This window comes from Schistocerca gregaria, chromosome 2, assembly GCF_023897955.1.
Source record: "Schistocerca gregaria isolate iqSchGreg1 chromosome 2, iqSchGreg1.2, whole genome shotgun sequence".
NCBI classification, from domain to species: Eukaryota; Metazoa; Arthropoda; class Insecta; order Orthoptera; family Acrididae; genus Schistocerca; species Schistocerca gregaria.
In genome coordinates this window covers 929096169-929111135 of record NC_064921.1, presented here as the reverse complement: position 1 = coordinate 929111135, position 14967 = coordinate 929096169, and the positions used below count along the sequence as shown (strand labels likewise).

General features: G+C 41.4%; 1 protein-coding gene across 14 annotated transcripts in view; it reads right to left on the bottom strand.

The window, feature by feature from the left end:
* Positions 1 to 14967, bottom strand: part of LOC126335362 (choline-phosphate cytidylyltransferase A-like) — a 135076-nt gene that overhangs the window by 114796 nt on the left and 5313 nt on the right. For all 14 annotated transcript variants that reach the window (XM_049998562.1, XM_049998565.1, XM_049998566.1 and 11 more), the window contains one exon: positions 210 to 318. In XM_049998562.1, the coding sequence (XP_049854519.1) occupies positions 210 to 318 (109 nt within the window). The remainder of the gene's footprint in view (positions 1 to 209; positions 319 to 14967) is intronic.

Below are 14967 nucleotides of genomic sequence, written 5' to 3'. Positions count from 1 at the left end.
ATTTTGGGGTTATCTATTACTACAAATCACCATGTCCTTTTGGATTTTATTTAAATACAATCTAATCAACATAATAGGTCACTAATGAAATTAAATTATAGATTTCAAGCAAATAGTCTTTCTTAGATATCTATTATGAACCTTTGGGAATATTCGATAATCAAAGTGAGCCAAATTGGGAGTATATAGTTCACTAAATATTTGATCACCATTTCCAGATTTTGCCATCTTGAAAGAAACACGCTGGCTGTAATCACAGCGTTCACGTTCAGCTGCTGCCTCGGGCTCATCACTAAATGGCGCTGGCTTGCAGATGGACTGAAATATAAAAATTTATAGATAGTGAATTTGTGCTCCAATATTAATAATAATAATAATAATAATAATAATAATAACAAAATCAAAATTCATGAACTCACTAGCGCACAAAAACTTAATAATGTGTCACAAATCAATAATAATGGCACACTGTTTAAAGTTACATAGCTGATGGAAACTTTTCTTCTGTAGTAAAATTTTCTCAGTCATCTCACTGCTTCGAATATAACTTCTTCAATTACCTCTATTGTCTTCATCACGTTAACTAGCCCTCTTGAGTATAATGTAATTGGACAGATAAAAAATATACCCACCAAGCAGCAGCAGAACAAGCACATAAAGAAGGTTTTAAGTATACAAGCTTTCAGAGCTATTGGCTCCTCCTTCCAGCAGAAGGGTTGAAGGGGAAGGAAGAGGGATGAAGGGGAAGGAAGAGGGATGATGGGAAAGGACTGGGGAGGTTTAGGAAGAGGGGTAGATTTCAGAAAAGTCACCCAGAACAACAGGTCAGAGGAGTCTTACCGGACAGCATGAGAAGGAAAGTTTTTGTTTTTTGTGTGTATGCTACTGCCATTTGGTGAGTCGATTTTTTATCTATCCAGTTACATTGTAACCTCCTTGAGTGGTACTGTAGAGGTATTTATAACCAATAGTCTACCTGTGAGTGGTCAGTCATCATCGACAAGATGTCATATACACAAAAGTCTAGTCAATATTTGTGATGGACAAAAGGCTAGTGGTACACCACTTGCATCTAAATGTAAACAACCCAGTGAATTGCTTGTTATCCTCACTTTGTCAAAAATCTACTTCCATGCACTGCTAAAATTATAACTACTGTCCAGATTACAACTATTTTTGCATTTTCTGATGTCTATGGCAACTTTAAGGACTTAGCTTCTTGTAGCTGGATGTGTAACATACTCATTTCACCAACATAAATCAGTATGTATTGTAAGACCGTTCAGCTTTTGCCAAAACTCAGTTTTTAATTTTCTGTCAGTGATCTGAATGAGGTTTGAAAACTGCACACAGAAACTGGCCAATACAGCTGCATACACATTCACAATGAATATTACATATTTCAGAGACTCTCAGTCCAAGACTGTCCTCATCCAGGCACAACATCTTTGCATCTTCTAATCACAAAATTGTGTGTTATCTGCCCAAGAAGCTGTCTATTTTACTAGATGTAGCACTGCAGAAAGAAATTAGTGCAACAAAGGATGCCACGTCACAATTATTGAAAATCTATGCACTTTCATTTATCAGAGTATTCTAACCTGCTGCCTTAATCCTTACAGTAATTATTTCATAACTTGAGCTGTTGAGGTTTAGTTTTCGAATCTCATGAGGTGTTCATCAGAAAGAGTTGTTCCATGAATGAACATAATAAAAACCACTCTCTTCTGTTTTGGGTGGCAGATTTGTGTACTAGATGTACATACATGATTTGAGTGATTCTTTTATCAAAATGAATGGAACAAGTCAGTTTGTAACTAGTGTTATCATAAATGAATGTATTATTTTTTAGTCCTACTCATACAAGTGAACCAGGTTTCTTTTACAGTCTACCAGTTTTTAAATAAAAATTCATCCAATGGAGTTATCAAATAGAAAGGATTTTAGGTTAAATTTAATATTAGCTTTGCTCACTGCCAATACATTTTATATTATTGGTCATACTGTCAGAAATTTTTGGTGCTGCATACTGAACTCCTTTCCGAGCCACTCAAATTTTTTCCTCTGGTGTTGTAGGTATGGACATCAGTATTCTTCTCAAATTGAGGTGGATTATTTATGACAAATTTCATTAGCAAACGTATGAATTGTGATGGTGCATTTAAAATGCCCAACTCGTGACATGACGACGGCAGGCTGCCACTACACATTATTGGTACTGCTTGCTTTCATGCAATATGTTCTTTCTTCCTAAATGATGAGTTATCCCAGAAAATTATTCCATAGGACATTACAGAGTGGTAAATCACAAAACACACCAGGAGGTTGATTTGTTTGTTTCCAAGACTAGGAATTATGATGAGCAAAAGTGATTGCATTTAACTGTTTGAGAAGCTCAGTACAATGCTGCTTCCAACTAAAGCTTTCATCAATATGTACACCCGAAAGTTTGCAGCATTCTATCCTGTTGCCTGACATCTGTTCGTAAGCTACAACAATTGCTGGTATGACTATTTGTTGTAAAGAAGTGCATGTAGTGTATTTTCTCAAAATTCAGGGAGTTTCTATTTTCAGAAAACCATTTAATAATTCTTTGAAAAATATTATTAACAATCTCTTCTGCCACTTTCCCTCTGATAGGACTTCTTATAAGATGCTCCATATGTGAATGGAACTGGAAGAAATCCTAATAATTGGTTGGTTGGTTGGATTGAAGGGACCAGACTACTGGGGCCATCGGTCCGGTTTTCCATGAACTTGAAAGACCCACAAGGAATAAAAACAAACAGTGGAGATGACAAGAGAAGACACAGTCAGAGACCAGACAAAAGGAATTAAAAATCACAAAGAGTGTGACAGTGGTTAACCGACCATAGAAACACAAAAAGGAAAAGCCAACCACCAAGAAACACACTAAAACCCCAGTGTAAAATCGTAGGCCGAAGGAAAGAATCAACACAAAAAAAGGACAAACACTTAGATCAAGCGATAAAAACCCCCTGCATGAATAAAACTCAACTAAATCTGCCACTGCAACATCATCTGATAAAAGTGCAGAAGCGTATCAGGCAGCGCAAACGCCTGCCTATGTGGAGTTAAAAGCGAGCAGTCCCACAAGATATGGACCACAGTCAAAGCTGTCCCACAGCTACATAAAGGTGGTTCCTCATGGCACTATAAATAGCTGTGTGTTATCCAGATATGGCCAATGCACAGCTGGCAGAGGACAACAGAGTCCCTGCGAGAGACCAGCAAGGAGGAGCACCACGCACCAGTAGCCTCCTTGATGCCCCGAAGTTTGTTGGGTGAAGGAAGGGTGCACCATTCTTCACACCAGGTGCGAAGTACCTTCTGCCGCAAAACTGATCTGAGGTCACTCTCCAAAAGGCCAATCTCCAAGGCTGGTGCACCAACAGCCTGTTTGGCCAGCGTTCACTTCCCAGGATACCTACATGACACGGGGTCCACACAAGGACAACAGAGCGGCTGCAACAGGCAAGAGTGTGGAGGGATTCCTGGATAGCCATCACCAGATGAGAGCGAGGGAAACACTGGCCGATAGCCGTAAACTGCTCAGGGAGTCACTACAGATAACGAAGGGCTCACCTGAGAGGGAGTGTACATACTCTATGGGGCGAGAGATGGCGACCAGCTCGGCAGTGAAAACACTGCAGCCAGCTGGCAATGAGTGGTGCTCATAATGATGCCCTCGAGTAAGAGCATAACCGACACGACCAGCAACCATCGAACCATAGACAACGTCAGAGCCTTGAAACGTGGCAAGAATTGAAAGAAAGTGGTGGCGGAGGACCTCAGGAGGGACTGAGTCCTTTGGGCCCTGTGCCAAATCGAGCTGAAGGCATGGGCAGGGCACACACCAGAAGTGTATATGCAGATGGGCCCGGAAAAGAGGTGGAAGAGGGAAAACCTCAATCCCAGAGAGAAGAGCTCTGACGCGAACTGTGATCATACACCCTGACCGGGGCTGCCATTCTGGAAGATTGATGACCGACTGAGGGAACAGGAGACGATAATTGGGATGCCTGGGCAAGCTACAAACGTATGTAGCATAAGCTGCCAATAACAGTTGCCGCCGCAACTGCAATGGAGGGACTCCTGCCTCCACAAGTACGTTGTTGACACGGCTTGTCCGGAAAGCTCCAGTGGCGAGTCGGATCCCACTGTGAAGGATGGGGTCCAGCAACCGCAATGCGGTGAAGGATGGGGTCCAGCAACCGCAATGCGGAAGGGGACGCTGAACCGTAAGCCAGACTCCCATAATCTAGACGAGACTGAATTAACGCCTGGTACAGCCATAGAAGGGTAGACCAATTGGCACCCCAGCTGGTGTGACTCAAGCAACAAAGAGTGTTAAGATGCTGCCAGCACGTTTGTTTAAGCTGCCTAATATGAGGCAGCCAAGTCAATCAGGTATCGAAAACCAACCCCAAAAACCGATGTGTCTCTACCACAGCAAGAGGTTCACCGACAAGATAAAGCTGCGGCTCAGGGTGAACAGTGCATTGCCGGCAGAAATGCTTAACGCAGGTCCTGGCAGCAGAAAACTGGAAGCCATGTGTTACAGCCCAAGACTGCTCTTTTCCAACTGCTGTTCAGCAGCTGGAATGCCAGTGGAGCTATAGTATAGGCAGAAGTCATCAGCATACAAGGAAGATGGGACAGATGTTCTCACTGCTGCAGTGAGCCCATTAATTGCAATCAAAGGGGCAGACACTTAAGACAGATCCTTGCGGTACCCCATTCTCCTGAACTCAGGAGGAACTATGAGAGGCCGCAACTTACACACGGAACGAACAAAGCGACAGAAAATTTTGTATGAAAATTGGGAGCAGTCCCCGAAGAATCCAACCATGAAGCGTAGAGAGGGTGTCATGTCGGCATGTCGTCTTGTATGCCTACCGCATGTCAAAAAAGACGGCAACAAGATGCTGATGGCGGGCAAAGGCCATATGTATGGCAGATTCCAGGCACACCAGATTATCAGTGGCAGAGCGGCCCTTACGGAACCCACCCTGAGACGGAGCCAAATGGCCCCGAGACTCAAGTAGCCAACTCAACCTCAGACTCACCATGGCAACTTGCAAAGAATGTTGGTGAGGCTAATGGAGCGGTAGCTGTCCACCTCCAGTGGGTTCTTGCCAGGCTTCAACATGGGGATTACGATGCTTTCCCGTCATTGCGACGGGAACTCACCCTCAACCCAGATACAGTTGAAAATAACTAGGAGGCGTCTCTGGCAGTCCACAGAGAGCTGTTTGAGCATCTGACAGAGGATGCGATCTGGCCCGGGAGCCGTATCAGGGCAAGTGGCTAGGGCACTTTGGAATTACCACTCACTGAACGAGCATTGTACGATTCAGGGTGGCACGTGTGAAATGAAAGGCTCCAACGTTCCAACCACTCTTTGAGGGAGCGGAAGGCCAGTGGGTAATTCGCAGAAGTGAAACTCAGAGCAAAATGCTCTGCTAAACGGTTTGCAATTGTTTTGGAGTTAGTAAAGACTGTTCCATTCAGTGAAAGTGCAGGTACGCTGACGGAGGGTTCGACAGCCATAGAGTCGCCTAATCTTGCGATAGAGAGGGACAGACACCAATGGTGGAGACATACCTTTCCCAGCAGTCCTGCTTGCGTTGGCGAATGAGGCGGCGGGCTCGCGCACGGAGCCATTTAAAGGCAATGAGGTGTTCCAATGAGGGATGCCACTTGTGATGCTGGAGTGCCCGCCTGCGATCTTTAATCGCCTCAGCAATCTGAGGCGACCACCAAGGCACAGTCCTCTGCCGAGGGGACCCAGAACAGGGAATGGCAGACTCTGTGGCAGTAACGACGCCGGTGGTGACCGAGTGAACCACCGCATCAACGACGTCATTGGAAAGAGGCTCAATAGTGGCAATGGAGGTGAACAAGTCCCAGTCAGCCTTATTCATAGCCCATCTTCAGGGGCGCCCAGAAGAGTGACGCTGTGGCAGTGACAGAAAATTCGGAAAGTGGTCACTACTGCACAAGACGTCATGCACACTCCACTGGACAGATGGAACTAGGCTAGGGCTGCAGATCGCAAGGTCGATGGCTGAGTACGTGCCATGCGCCACACTGAATTGTGTGAAGGTGCCATTATTTAAAAGAGAAAGGTTGAGCTGTGCCAATACCTGCTCAGCGATGTTGCCTCGGCCTGTGGCCACTGATCCACCCTGCAGAGGGTTATGGGCGTTGAAGTCGCCCAGTAACAGAAAAGGTGGCAGCAATTGGGCTATCAGCCAGCCAGGACATACTGTGTGAAGATAGAGACTGCAGACAGTAACAGGCCGAGGCGTCCCCACCCAAACAGCGACAGCATCTAAAGGTATTTGTAGCGGGACAGACTCGCTGTAAAGGGAGTGAAGGATGTAGATGCAGACGCCACCAGATACACTCTCATAAGCTGCCCAGTTCTTATAATATCCCCAATAGCCATGGAGGGTGGGGGTTCACATCACCAGAAACCAAGTTTCCTGAAAAGCAATGCTGAAGGAAAGGTGAAGGCTGAGAAGTTGTCGGATGACATTGTCCATGGCCGAGAAAGGCACAAAGGGACCGAAGAGGCAGATTACGCCGCTGGGTCACCTGCTGCCACTGACTGAGTTCCTGTGCAAGTAGGTCATAGCAGAATCCCTAGTGATCGTGATTTTGGTTAACACTGAAGTGTATGCATGAAACAGACGTCCAATAGTGTACACACCAGATGAATGGACAGAAGTGATAAAATCTGCACATCCAAAAAATTTCATTGTGACTAACATGGAAAGAGAAGGCTTCAGAAGTTTGGAAATCCTGAAGACAATGATCTCAATCTGGGGATCCCTTCAAGTTAAGTTAAAAGCACTGTTAGCCAGACACAGAAACTTTCATGTCCATAGATACTCAAATCAAGAGAAAAAGAAGGCTTGCTGAACCAGACCCACATTAGCTGCCAATAAAGTATAGAAAGCCACTTCCAACCAACTAGGGAAAAAAAAAAAATCTACTGTCTCTTATGGCATACATAACTGCAGCAAAATCAAGATCTCTTTTGGTCATGTGCTGGAAATAATGTGAAAAATGATAAGGTAGACGAACTTCCTTGATGTAACTGTCTCAGTGCACAATAATTTATTAGTCACAGTTATCTGCAATGTATAAATAAATGTGTAAAAATTATAAATGTTGGTTACTGTGTAGGAGTAGTGTGAAATAAATCCTTACAAATTTATATTTGATTTTTTTAAATTTATTTTCTGGGAGATCTAGTCATAAATCACTATTGACTACATCTAATTAGACTGACTAACATTAATATTATGTAGCATAAAGTGAGCTGACTATTTCATTACATGCCTCGTAAGCATTGAGCAAGTGTTTGAAGTAGGGATGCTTGCATGCCTGAGCAATATAAATAGCCAAACTGGAGGTGCAACCACAATGGAGGGGTGTCTGTTCCGAGGCCAGACAAACGTGTTTACTGAACAGAGGCAGAAGCCTTCGCAGTAATTGCAGGGGCAACAGTCTAGATGATTGACTGAACTGGTCTCGTAATATCAACCAAAACAACATCGCTGTGCTGGTACAGCGAATGGCTGAAAACAAGGGGAAAATGTTGTTGTTGTTGTTGTTGTCTCCAGACCTCAGACTGGTTTGACGCAGCTCTCCATGCTACCTTATCCTGTGCAAGCTGCTTCATCTCCCAGTACTCACTGCAACCTACATCCTTCTGAATCTGCTTAGTGTATTCATTTCTTGGTCTCCCTCTACGATTTTTACCCTCCACGCTGCCCTCCAAAGTTAAATTTGTGATCCCTTGAAGCCTCAGAACATGTCCTACCAACCGGTCCCTTCTTCTTGTCAAGTTGTGCCACAAACTCCTCTTCTCCCCAATTCCATTCAATACCTCCTCATTAGTTATGTGAACTACCCATCTAATCTTCAGCATTCTTCTGTAGCACCACATTTCCAAAGCTTCTATTCTCTTCTTGTCCAAACTATTTATCGAACATGTTTCACTTCCATACATGGCTACACTCCATACAAATACTCTTAGAAACGACTTCCTGACACTTAAATCTATACTCGATTTTAACAAATTTCTCTTCTTCAGAAACGCTTTCCTTGCCATTGCCAATCTACACTTTATACCCTCTCTACTTCGACCATCATCAGTTATTTTGATCCCCAAATAGCAAAACTCCTTCACTACTTTAAGTGTCATTTCCTAATCTAATTCCCCCTGCATCACCTGACTTCATTAGACTACATTCCATTATCCTCTTTTTGCTTTTGTTGATGTTCATCTTATACCCTCCTTTCAAGACATTGTCCATTCCGTTCAACTGCTCTTCCAAATAATTTTTCCCAAGAACATGCAGCTTCACTGTATGGGTAATGATGATGGCATCCTCTCGGCTAAAATATTTGGAAGGTAAAATAGTTCCTCATTTAGAGCTCCGGGCAGGAACTACTCGGGAGGATGTCGTTTTCAGGAGAAACAAAACTGGCATTCTATGGATCGGAGCATGGAATATCAGATCCCTTAATTGGGCAGGTAGATTAGAAAATTTAAGATGGGAAATAGATAGGTTAAGTTATATAATGGGTATTAGTGAAGTTCAGTGGCAGGAGGAATAGGACTTCTGGTCAGATGTATACAGGGTTGCAGATAAAAAAATCAAACAGAGGTAATGAAGGAATAGGTTTAATAATGGGCATAATCCATATCACTTCAGGCAGGGGGATTACCTTCTAGTCTCAGATGTTATTGATTTTAGCATATATTAAAATTCAGGAGTAAGTAAGAAACACATATTTTTGTTTTCTTCATAAAAGTTCTTGCCCCGAGATACAGGCCTCCAAAGATGACACTGCAAACACCATTTTCAAGCTGCGAATTTCAGAATAAATTTTAAATCCTGTATCTCTGTAACAGTTCTAGATATTTTGTTAGAGTTTTTTTCTGATTTGAATGCTACTTGCTTTATGATTACAATGGTATCCTCCGTTTGGACATATCTGTCAAAGTTCTTTTACTGTCACCTTTTGAATTACTTTTTTTATAGTTTACAGATTTTTCTTCTTCCAAAAACGCAAATCCAGAAAAGATAGATTTTTTTCTGTTGATTAATACCATGTACTACTATATTCTCTGTAAAGGAGAGCTTCCAATTTTAAGTTGGGCAAGTTTTATTTTAAAAAATCATTTTTTTTTAACTTTCAAGGATGTACGTCTTCACTGAAAGTGTTTCTTACTAATTTCTTTGTTATAATGTTTATTACTATTGTCTTTGTTGCAGTTATTTCTTATCACTTTCTTTGTTGCAGTTATTTCTTTTCACTTTCATTGTTGCAAATATTTCTTACACTTCGTTGTTGTTTCTTGTCAGTTTCTTTGTCGTAGTTGTTTACTGCAGATTTCTGTATTGTAATTGTTCAGTACTAATTTGTTTACAGATGAGGCTTCTAAACGATCTGAGACCATCCAGTGAGTTCTGTGTTTTCGTGAGGAATTTGCCAGTTGACGCAGTTGGAGTGTGTTTAGTGAAAGGGACTGTATGAAATATCTTCTGACTGGGGCCACAGGAGAGTGAAGTGTGCTGACTATTTGCATATCCTTAAGAGAAACAAAAAAAAAATATGTGTGTTCTCATTTGAAGACTTTTTTTTGTTCTAAATGTTTTGACAGAATAACAACGATAGTATCTGAACAAGGTGAAGCCTCCCATGGTGCAGATAATTCAGATTTTGCATCAATGGAGGAAGAATTAAATATCCTGAATCAGTCAACTACAGAGGTAGGTGTTAGCACTTTTAAGAAACCGTGGTCAGTGAAGTCCAGTCATAAGCTCTATGTATCAAGAAAGCACAGAGAAATTAATAAAGCTATGGATGAATACACTACAGCTAAACTGACCACACTTAGATCAGTTACTGCTGCTACAATGGCATTTAAGTGAGTTTGAACATGATGTTATAGTCAGCGCAGGAATGATGGGACACAGCATCTCCGAGGTGGCGATGAAGTGGGGATTTTCCTGCACGAACATTTCACGAGTGTACCACGAATATCAGAAGTCTCGTAAAACATCAAATATCCGACATCGCTGCGGCCAGAAAAAGATCCTGCAAGAATGGGATCAAGGACGACAGAAGAGAATCTTTCAGCGTGACAGAAGTGCAATCCTTCCGCAAATTGCTGCAGATCTCATTGCTGGGAGACCTACATGTGTCAGTGTGCGAACTATTCAACGAAACATAAGGCCCACTCATGTAACCCTTGAGAACTGCACGACAAAATGCTTTATGCCTCGCCTGCGCCCATCAACACCAACATTGGGCTGTTGATGTCTGGAAACATGTTGCCTCATCAGACAAGTCTCATTTCAAACTGTATCGAGAGTATGGATGTGTATGGGTATGGAAACAACCTCATGAATCCATAGACCCTGCGTGTCAGCATGGGACTGATCAAGCTGGTGGAGGCTCTGTAATGGTGTGGGGTGTGTGCAGTTGGAGTGTTTAAATATTTTCTGTAAGGTCATTAATATACAATATGAATAGCAAGCACCGCAACAAACTTTCCTAAGGCACACCTTAAGTTATTTCTACATCTGGCAATGACTACCCATCCCAGATAATATGCTGTGTCCTCCCTGCCAAAAAGTCCTCAACTCAAGACACAAATTTCACTTGATATGCCCTTATGATCGTACTTTTGACAACAAGCATAGGTGGGACACTGAGGCAAATGCTTTTTGGAAATCAAGAAATACTGCATCTGCCTGGCTGCCTTGTTACAAAGGTTTCTGTATGTCATGTGAGAAAAGTGAGAGTTGGGTTGCACAAGATCGATGTTTTCAGAATCCACACTGATAGGCATTGAGGAGGAGGTCATTCTGTTCAACACACCTCATTAGTTTTGAGCTCCCAGTATGTCCTAAGATTATACCAGAAATCAATGTCAAGGGTATTGAACAGTGTTTTGCAGATCACTTCTAGTGCCCTTCCTGTAGACAGTTGTGGCCAGTGATTTTTTCCAAGAACTGGGCAGTTTTTTTTTTTTTTTTTTTTTTTTTTTTTTTTTTTTTTTTTTGAGTGTTCTATGACAGATTACAGTTACTAGAGAGGCTAACTCAGCCACAAATTCAATATCTAATCTGACAGGAATTCCATCAGGCCCTGGAGCTCTGTTATGTTTTAATGATATCACCTGTTCCTCAACACCACTGACATTAGTATTTATTTCATTCATCTTTTCAGAGGTACAAGGATGAAATTGGAGCAATTTTCCTGGGTTTTCCTCTGTAAAGAAACATTTGAAAACAGAGTTAAGCATTTCAGCTTTTGTTTTGCTACCCTTAATTTCAGTTTCAATCTCGTTCGCAAGGGAATGGATACTAACTTTGGTGCCACTAACGGCCTTTAAATATTACTAGAATTTCTTTGGGTTGTGCAAAATATCATTTGACAATATTCTGCTACAGTAGTCATTGAAGGCGTCACAAATTGCTCTCTTGACAGTCAAATGCATTTCACTCAGGTTCTCTATGCCTGTAGTCCTTATGATTTACACCTATTATGCAGTAGTCTCTGTTTCTTTAGAAGTTTCTTTACAGTGACTGTATACCATAGAGGTTCTCTCCCATTACGAACTGTTCTACTGGGTACATATCTACCCTGTTATGGTCAACTTTTCTTTGAAACTTCAACCATAGTTCCTCTACATGTTCCTGCCCTGTGCTGAAAGTTTTAAGTTCCTCACTGAGACATGACACTACTGATTTTTTTAATCTAGTTTACTGGACATATTGGAAACTCCAGGTTGAAATAACAATAATATCAGGAATACGATAGATTGCTACTCACAGTAAAGATGATCCGTTGAGTTGTAGACAGGTACTGCTAAACGTGCAGCTATCAGATAAAGCCTTCCTCAGCAAAAAAAAACATATACGTATTCACGCAAGTAAGCACACCTCTTGCACTCTGCAAAGTCATCAGATCATCTTTATGGAGATTAGCAATCTACCCTATTCCTTATATTATTGTTAGTGAATAGGCCTATATAATATCTTTTTGCTTGTTTTAGTTGTTCTTTACCTTTACATCCTTGGTAATCACTGTTGTCATCACTGTGTCATGATTACTGATACCAGTTTTAATGTGGACATCCTCAAAAGGATCACATCTATTTGTTGCCATTAGATTCAATACATTTACATCTTGATTGGGATTCCTAACTATCTGTTCTAGGAAGTTTTCAGAGAAGGCATTTAATTGTTTCACAGGACTTCTTATGATGCCCAACACTAACAAAACTGCAATTTTCCCAATTAATTTTTGGATGATTTAAGTCTCCACTGAGGATTACAGTATGATTTGAGAACTTACACAGATCCAACCAATAAACATGAAGTATCAAAAGTGACAAAAAGCTTGAAACCTAAAAACATCAGAAGGGGCAGATGAGGTACTGGTATCTGCCATAGTTATATATTTACATATTTTTATAACACTGCTCCACAGACCACAAGACACTGTGTACATTGCCAACCTATCATTTAGTGAAGCAGAGCTTCCCGAAAGGCTCAAAATATTAAAAGTGAAGCCATTATTTAAAAAGGGTGACAAGTAAAAGGTAAGAAACTACTGTACAATAGCACTCATTCCATCACCCATCAAAATATTGAAAAAATGGATGGAGCACAATTAACAAATATCTAAATAATCATAAGCTCCTGAAAAGGAGTCAGCATAGGTTTCAGGCATGTAAAAACAAAGAAACAGCAATAACTTGCTGCACTGTACAAATAAGCAGAAATGTGGGGAAAAAAACAACAGCCTAGTAGGAGTTAATTAGATATCTCCAAAGCATTTAACACTGTCATCCATTCAGAAAAACTAGAGGGGATAGGTTAGCTTAAAAAAGAAAAAATGCCTGTGACACTAATACAAATTTTAGGACTGAGTTGACATTAAATGTAAATAAAGCAGACTGCATGCAGTTTGAAAAAAAAAGTCAAAATGTAAATGTAGATCTGGTGTAGGTTGACAAATTCATAGGCAAAGTAGCATCTACAAAATTAACTATGGAGAAAAGAACAGCAATTAATTGTGAAATCTGCAGTTTTATTACAGCAGATTTGTAATACATAGTCACGGCTCAAGTTAAGATTCCTGTATGCTTTACAATAACCAATGTTGTTCATTACGCAACACTTTCGAGTAATGTCACCTGTTGTTATATGCGCTACAGATGACTATGCAACAGTTGAAATCTAGATCTGCTGTAATAAATTGACGGATTTCGCAATCAACTGCTGTTCTTTCCTTCATTGTCTATAGTCAACAATCATTGCACACAAAGGGGTCACATGGATTCCAATCTGATGTACAAAACTGCTGGGGACCTCACACTTTCTTCTCTTATGTTGGAGGAACACTACAAGAACTACCCTGGGGAACTGACTGATACTGTCTATGAGTGAGGATAATGGACATCAGAGCTTTAAGTGTGTATGTGTGGTGCATAGTTATTTTTTCAAAGTGTCCTCCTGAGATAGCCCTGCTATCTGAGTAGCAGAGCTATGGGCCACTTATAGCACTCTTGGTCATCATGCATGCTATCGAGTTGACATATGAGCTGGTTGCCTGAGCTTCTAGACTTCTTGTGCAGTTGTTTGGTATCCTTGAATCTTTCAGGCACCCCCAGCTCACCTGCAGCTTCATGTAGTTAGACTGCTGGAAAATTGAATGGGGATGGATGATTAGTGAAGGGCTTTATTCAAAGTGGTTTGGAGTTTGTGCAGATGCGTCTGTGCTGCATTGCCCCAGACTTCAGAATCACAGTCCATCACACCACAGACGAACATCCTGAATAGGTTGAAACCACTTTCAGTGGGCAACTGCGAATCTGCAGTCAGTAGTGTCAGAGGACACCAAAGCACTGCAATGTTTTCTGTCTGACATTAATGATGTAGTGTACTAAAGTCAGTTTGCTGTCCAGGGTAACACCAAGATACTCTGACGTCATAGTCCAGTCATTCAGTTCTCCAAAGAGTTGTATTGGTTGCAGATCTGGCCGAAGACATTTAGTGAGCAGAAGCCTCTGGCTCTTGGTCACATTAAAACCAATCTTCCACCAAGTTGCCCAATCTTTAAGGGTGATGCATGTCTCCTGTAGCTGCCAATGCACAGCCTGCAGCCATCTACTTTGATACAGACTGCTGTGTCATCAGCATACACTGCTTTATTAACTCTTGGAGTCTGAGGCGCATCTGACATGTACATAGTGTATAATACAGGGCCCAGAAAAGATCCCTGTGGCATGCCTGTGCGAACTCTTCTGATGGCGGATGTTGTTTCTCCAACTCTAATAACAAAGGTATGTTACCAAAGGTAGCTTGCCAACAGCATGACAGAAAAGCCTCCAATGCCATGGCCGAACAGCTTGCAGAGCATTCCCTCATGCCGGACAAAATTTCTGGGAATTCATCTTGATGAAAACTAAAAATTTTAATGACCACGTAATAATTCTTGCACAGAAACTAAAATTCAGCTTATTTTGCTTCAAGTATTGTCACAAACATTTGTACCTTAGAAAGTGCAATACATAGTGCGATGTTTTTAGTCGGTTGCAATACACAGAATATTATTTTGGGGTTCCAAAATTTTTTTATGGGAGAGGGCCGACCAAATAATTCCTAGTCCTTCACAGATATACTGCAAATCAATATGCAGAAAGCTTAAGATACCAAAATACCATCCACATCAAAGAAGGTTGACATTTCAACTACAATCCCTCAAAACAGCACAGCCCTCCATACACAGTGAACAGAAAGAACCAACACATACTGCCATGTGAGCCATATCGGTATTAAATTTTACAACAGATTTCCAGACTATTACCGAAAGCGGGTAGCCTAGATAAAAAGAAATTTAGAG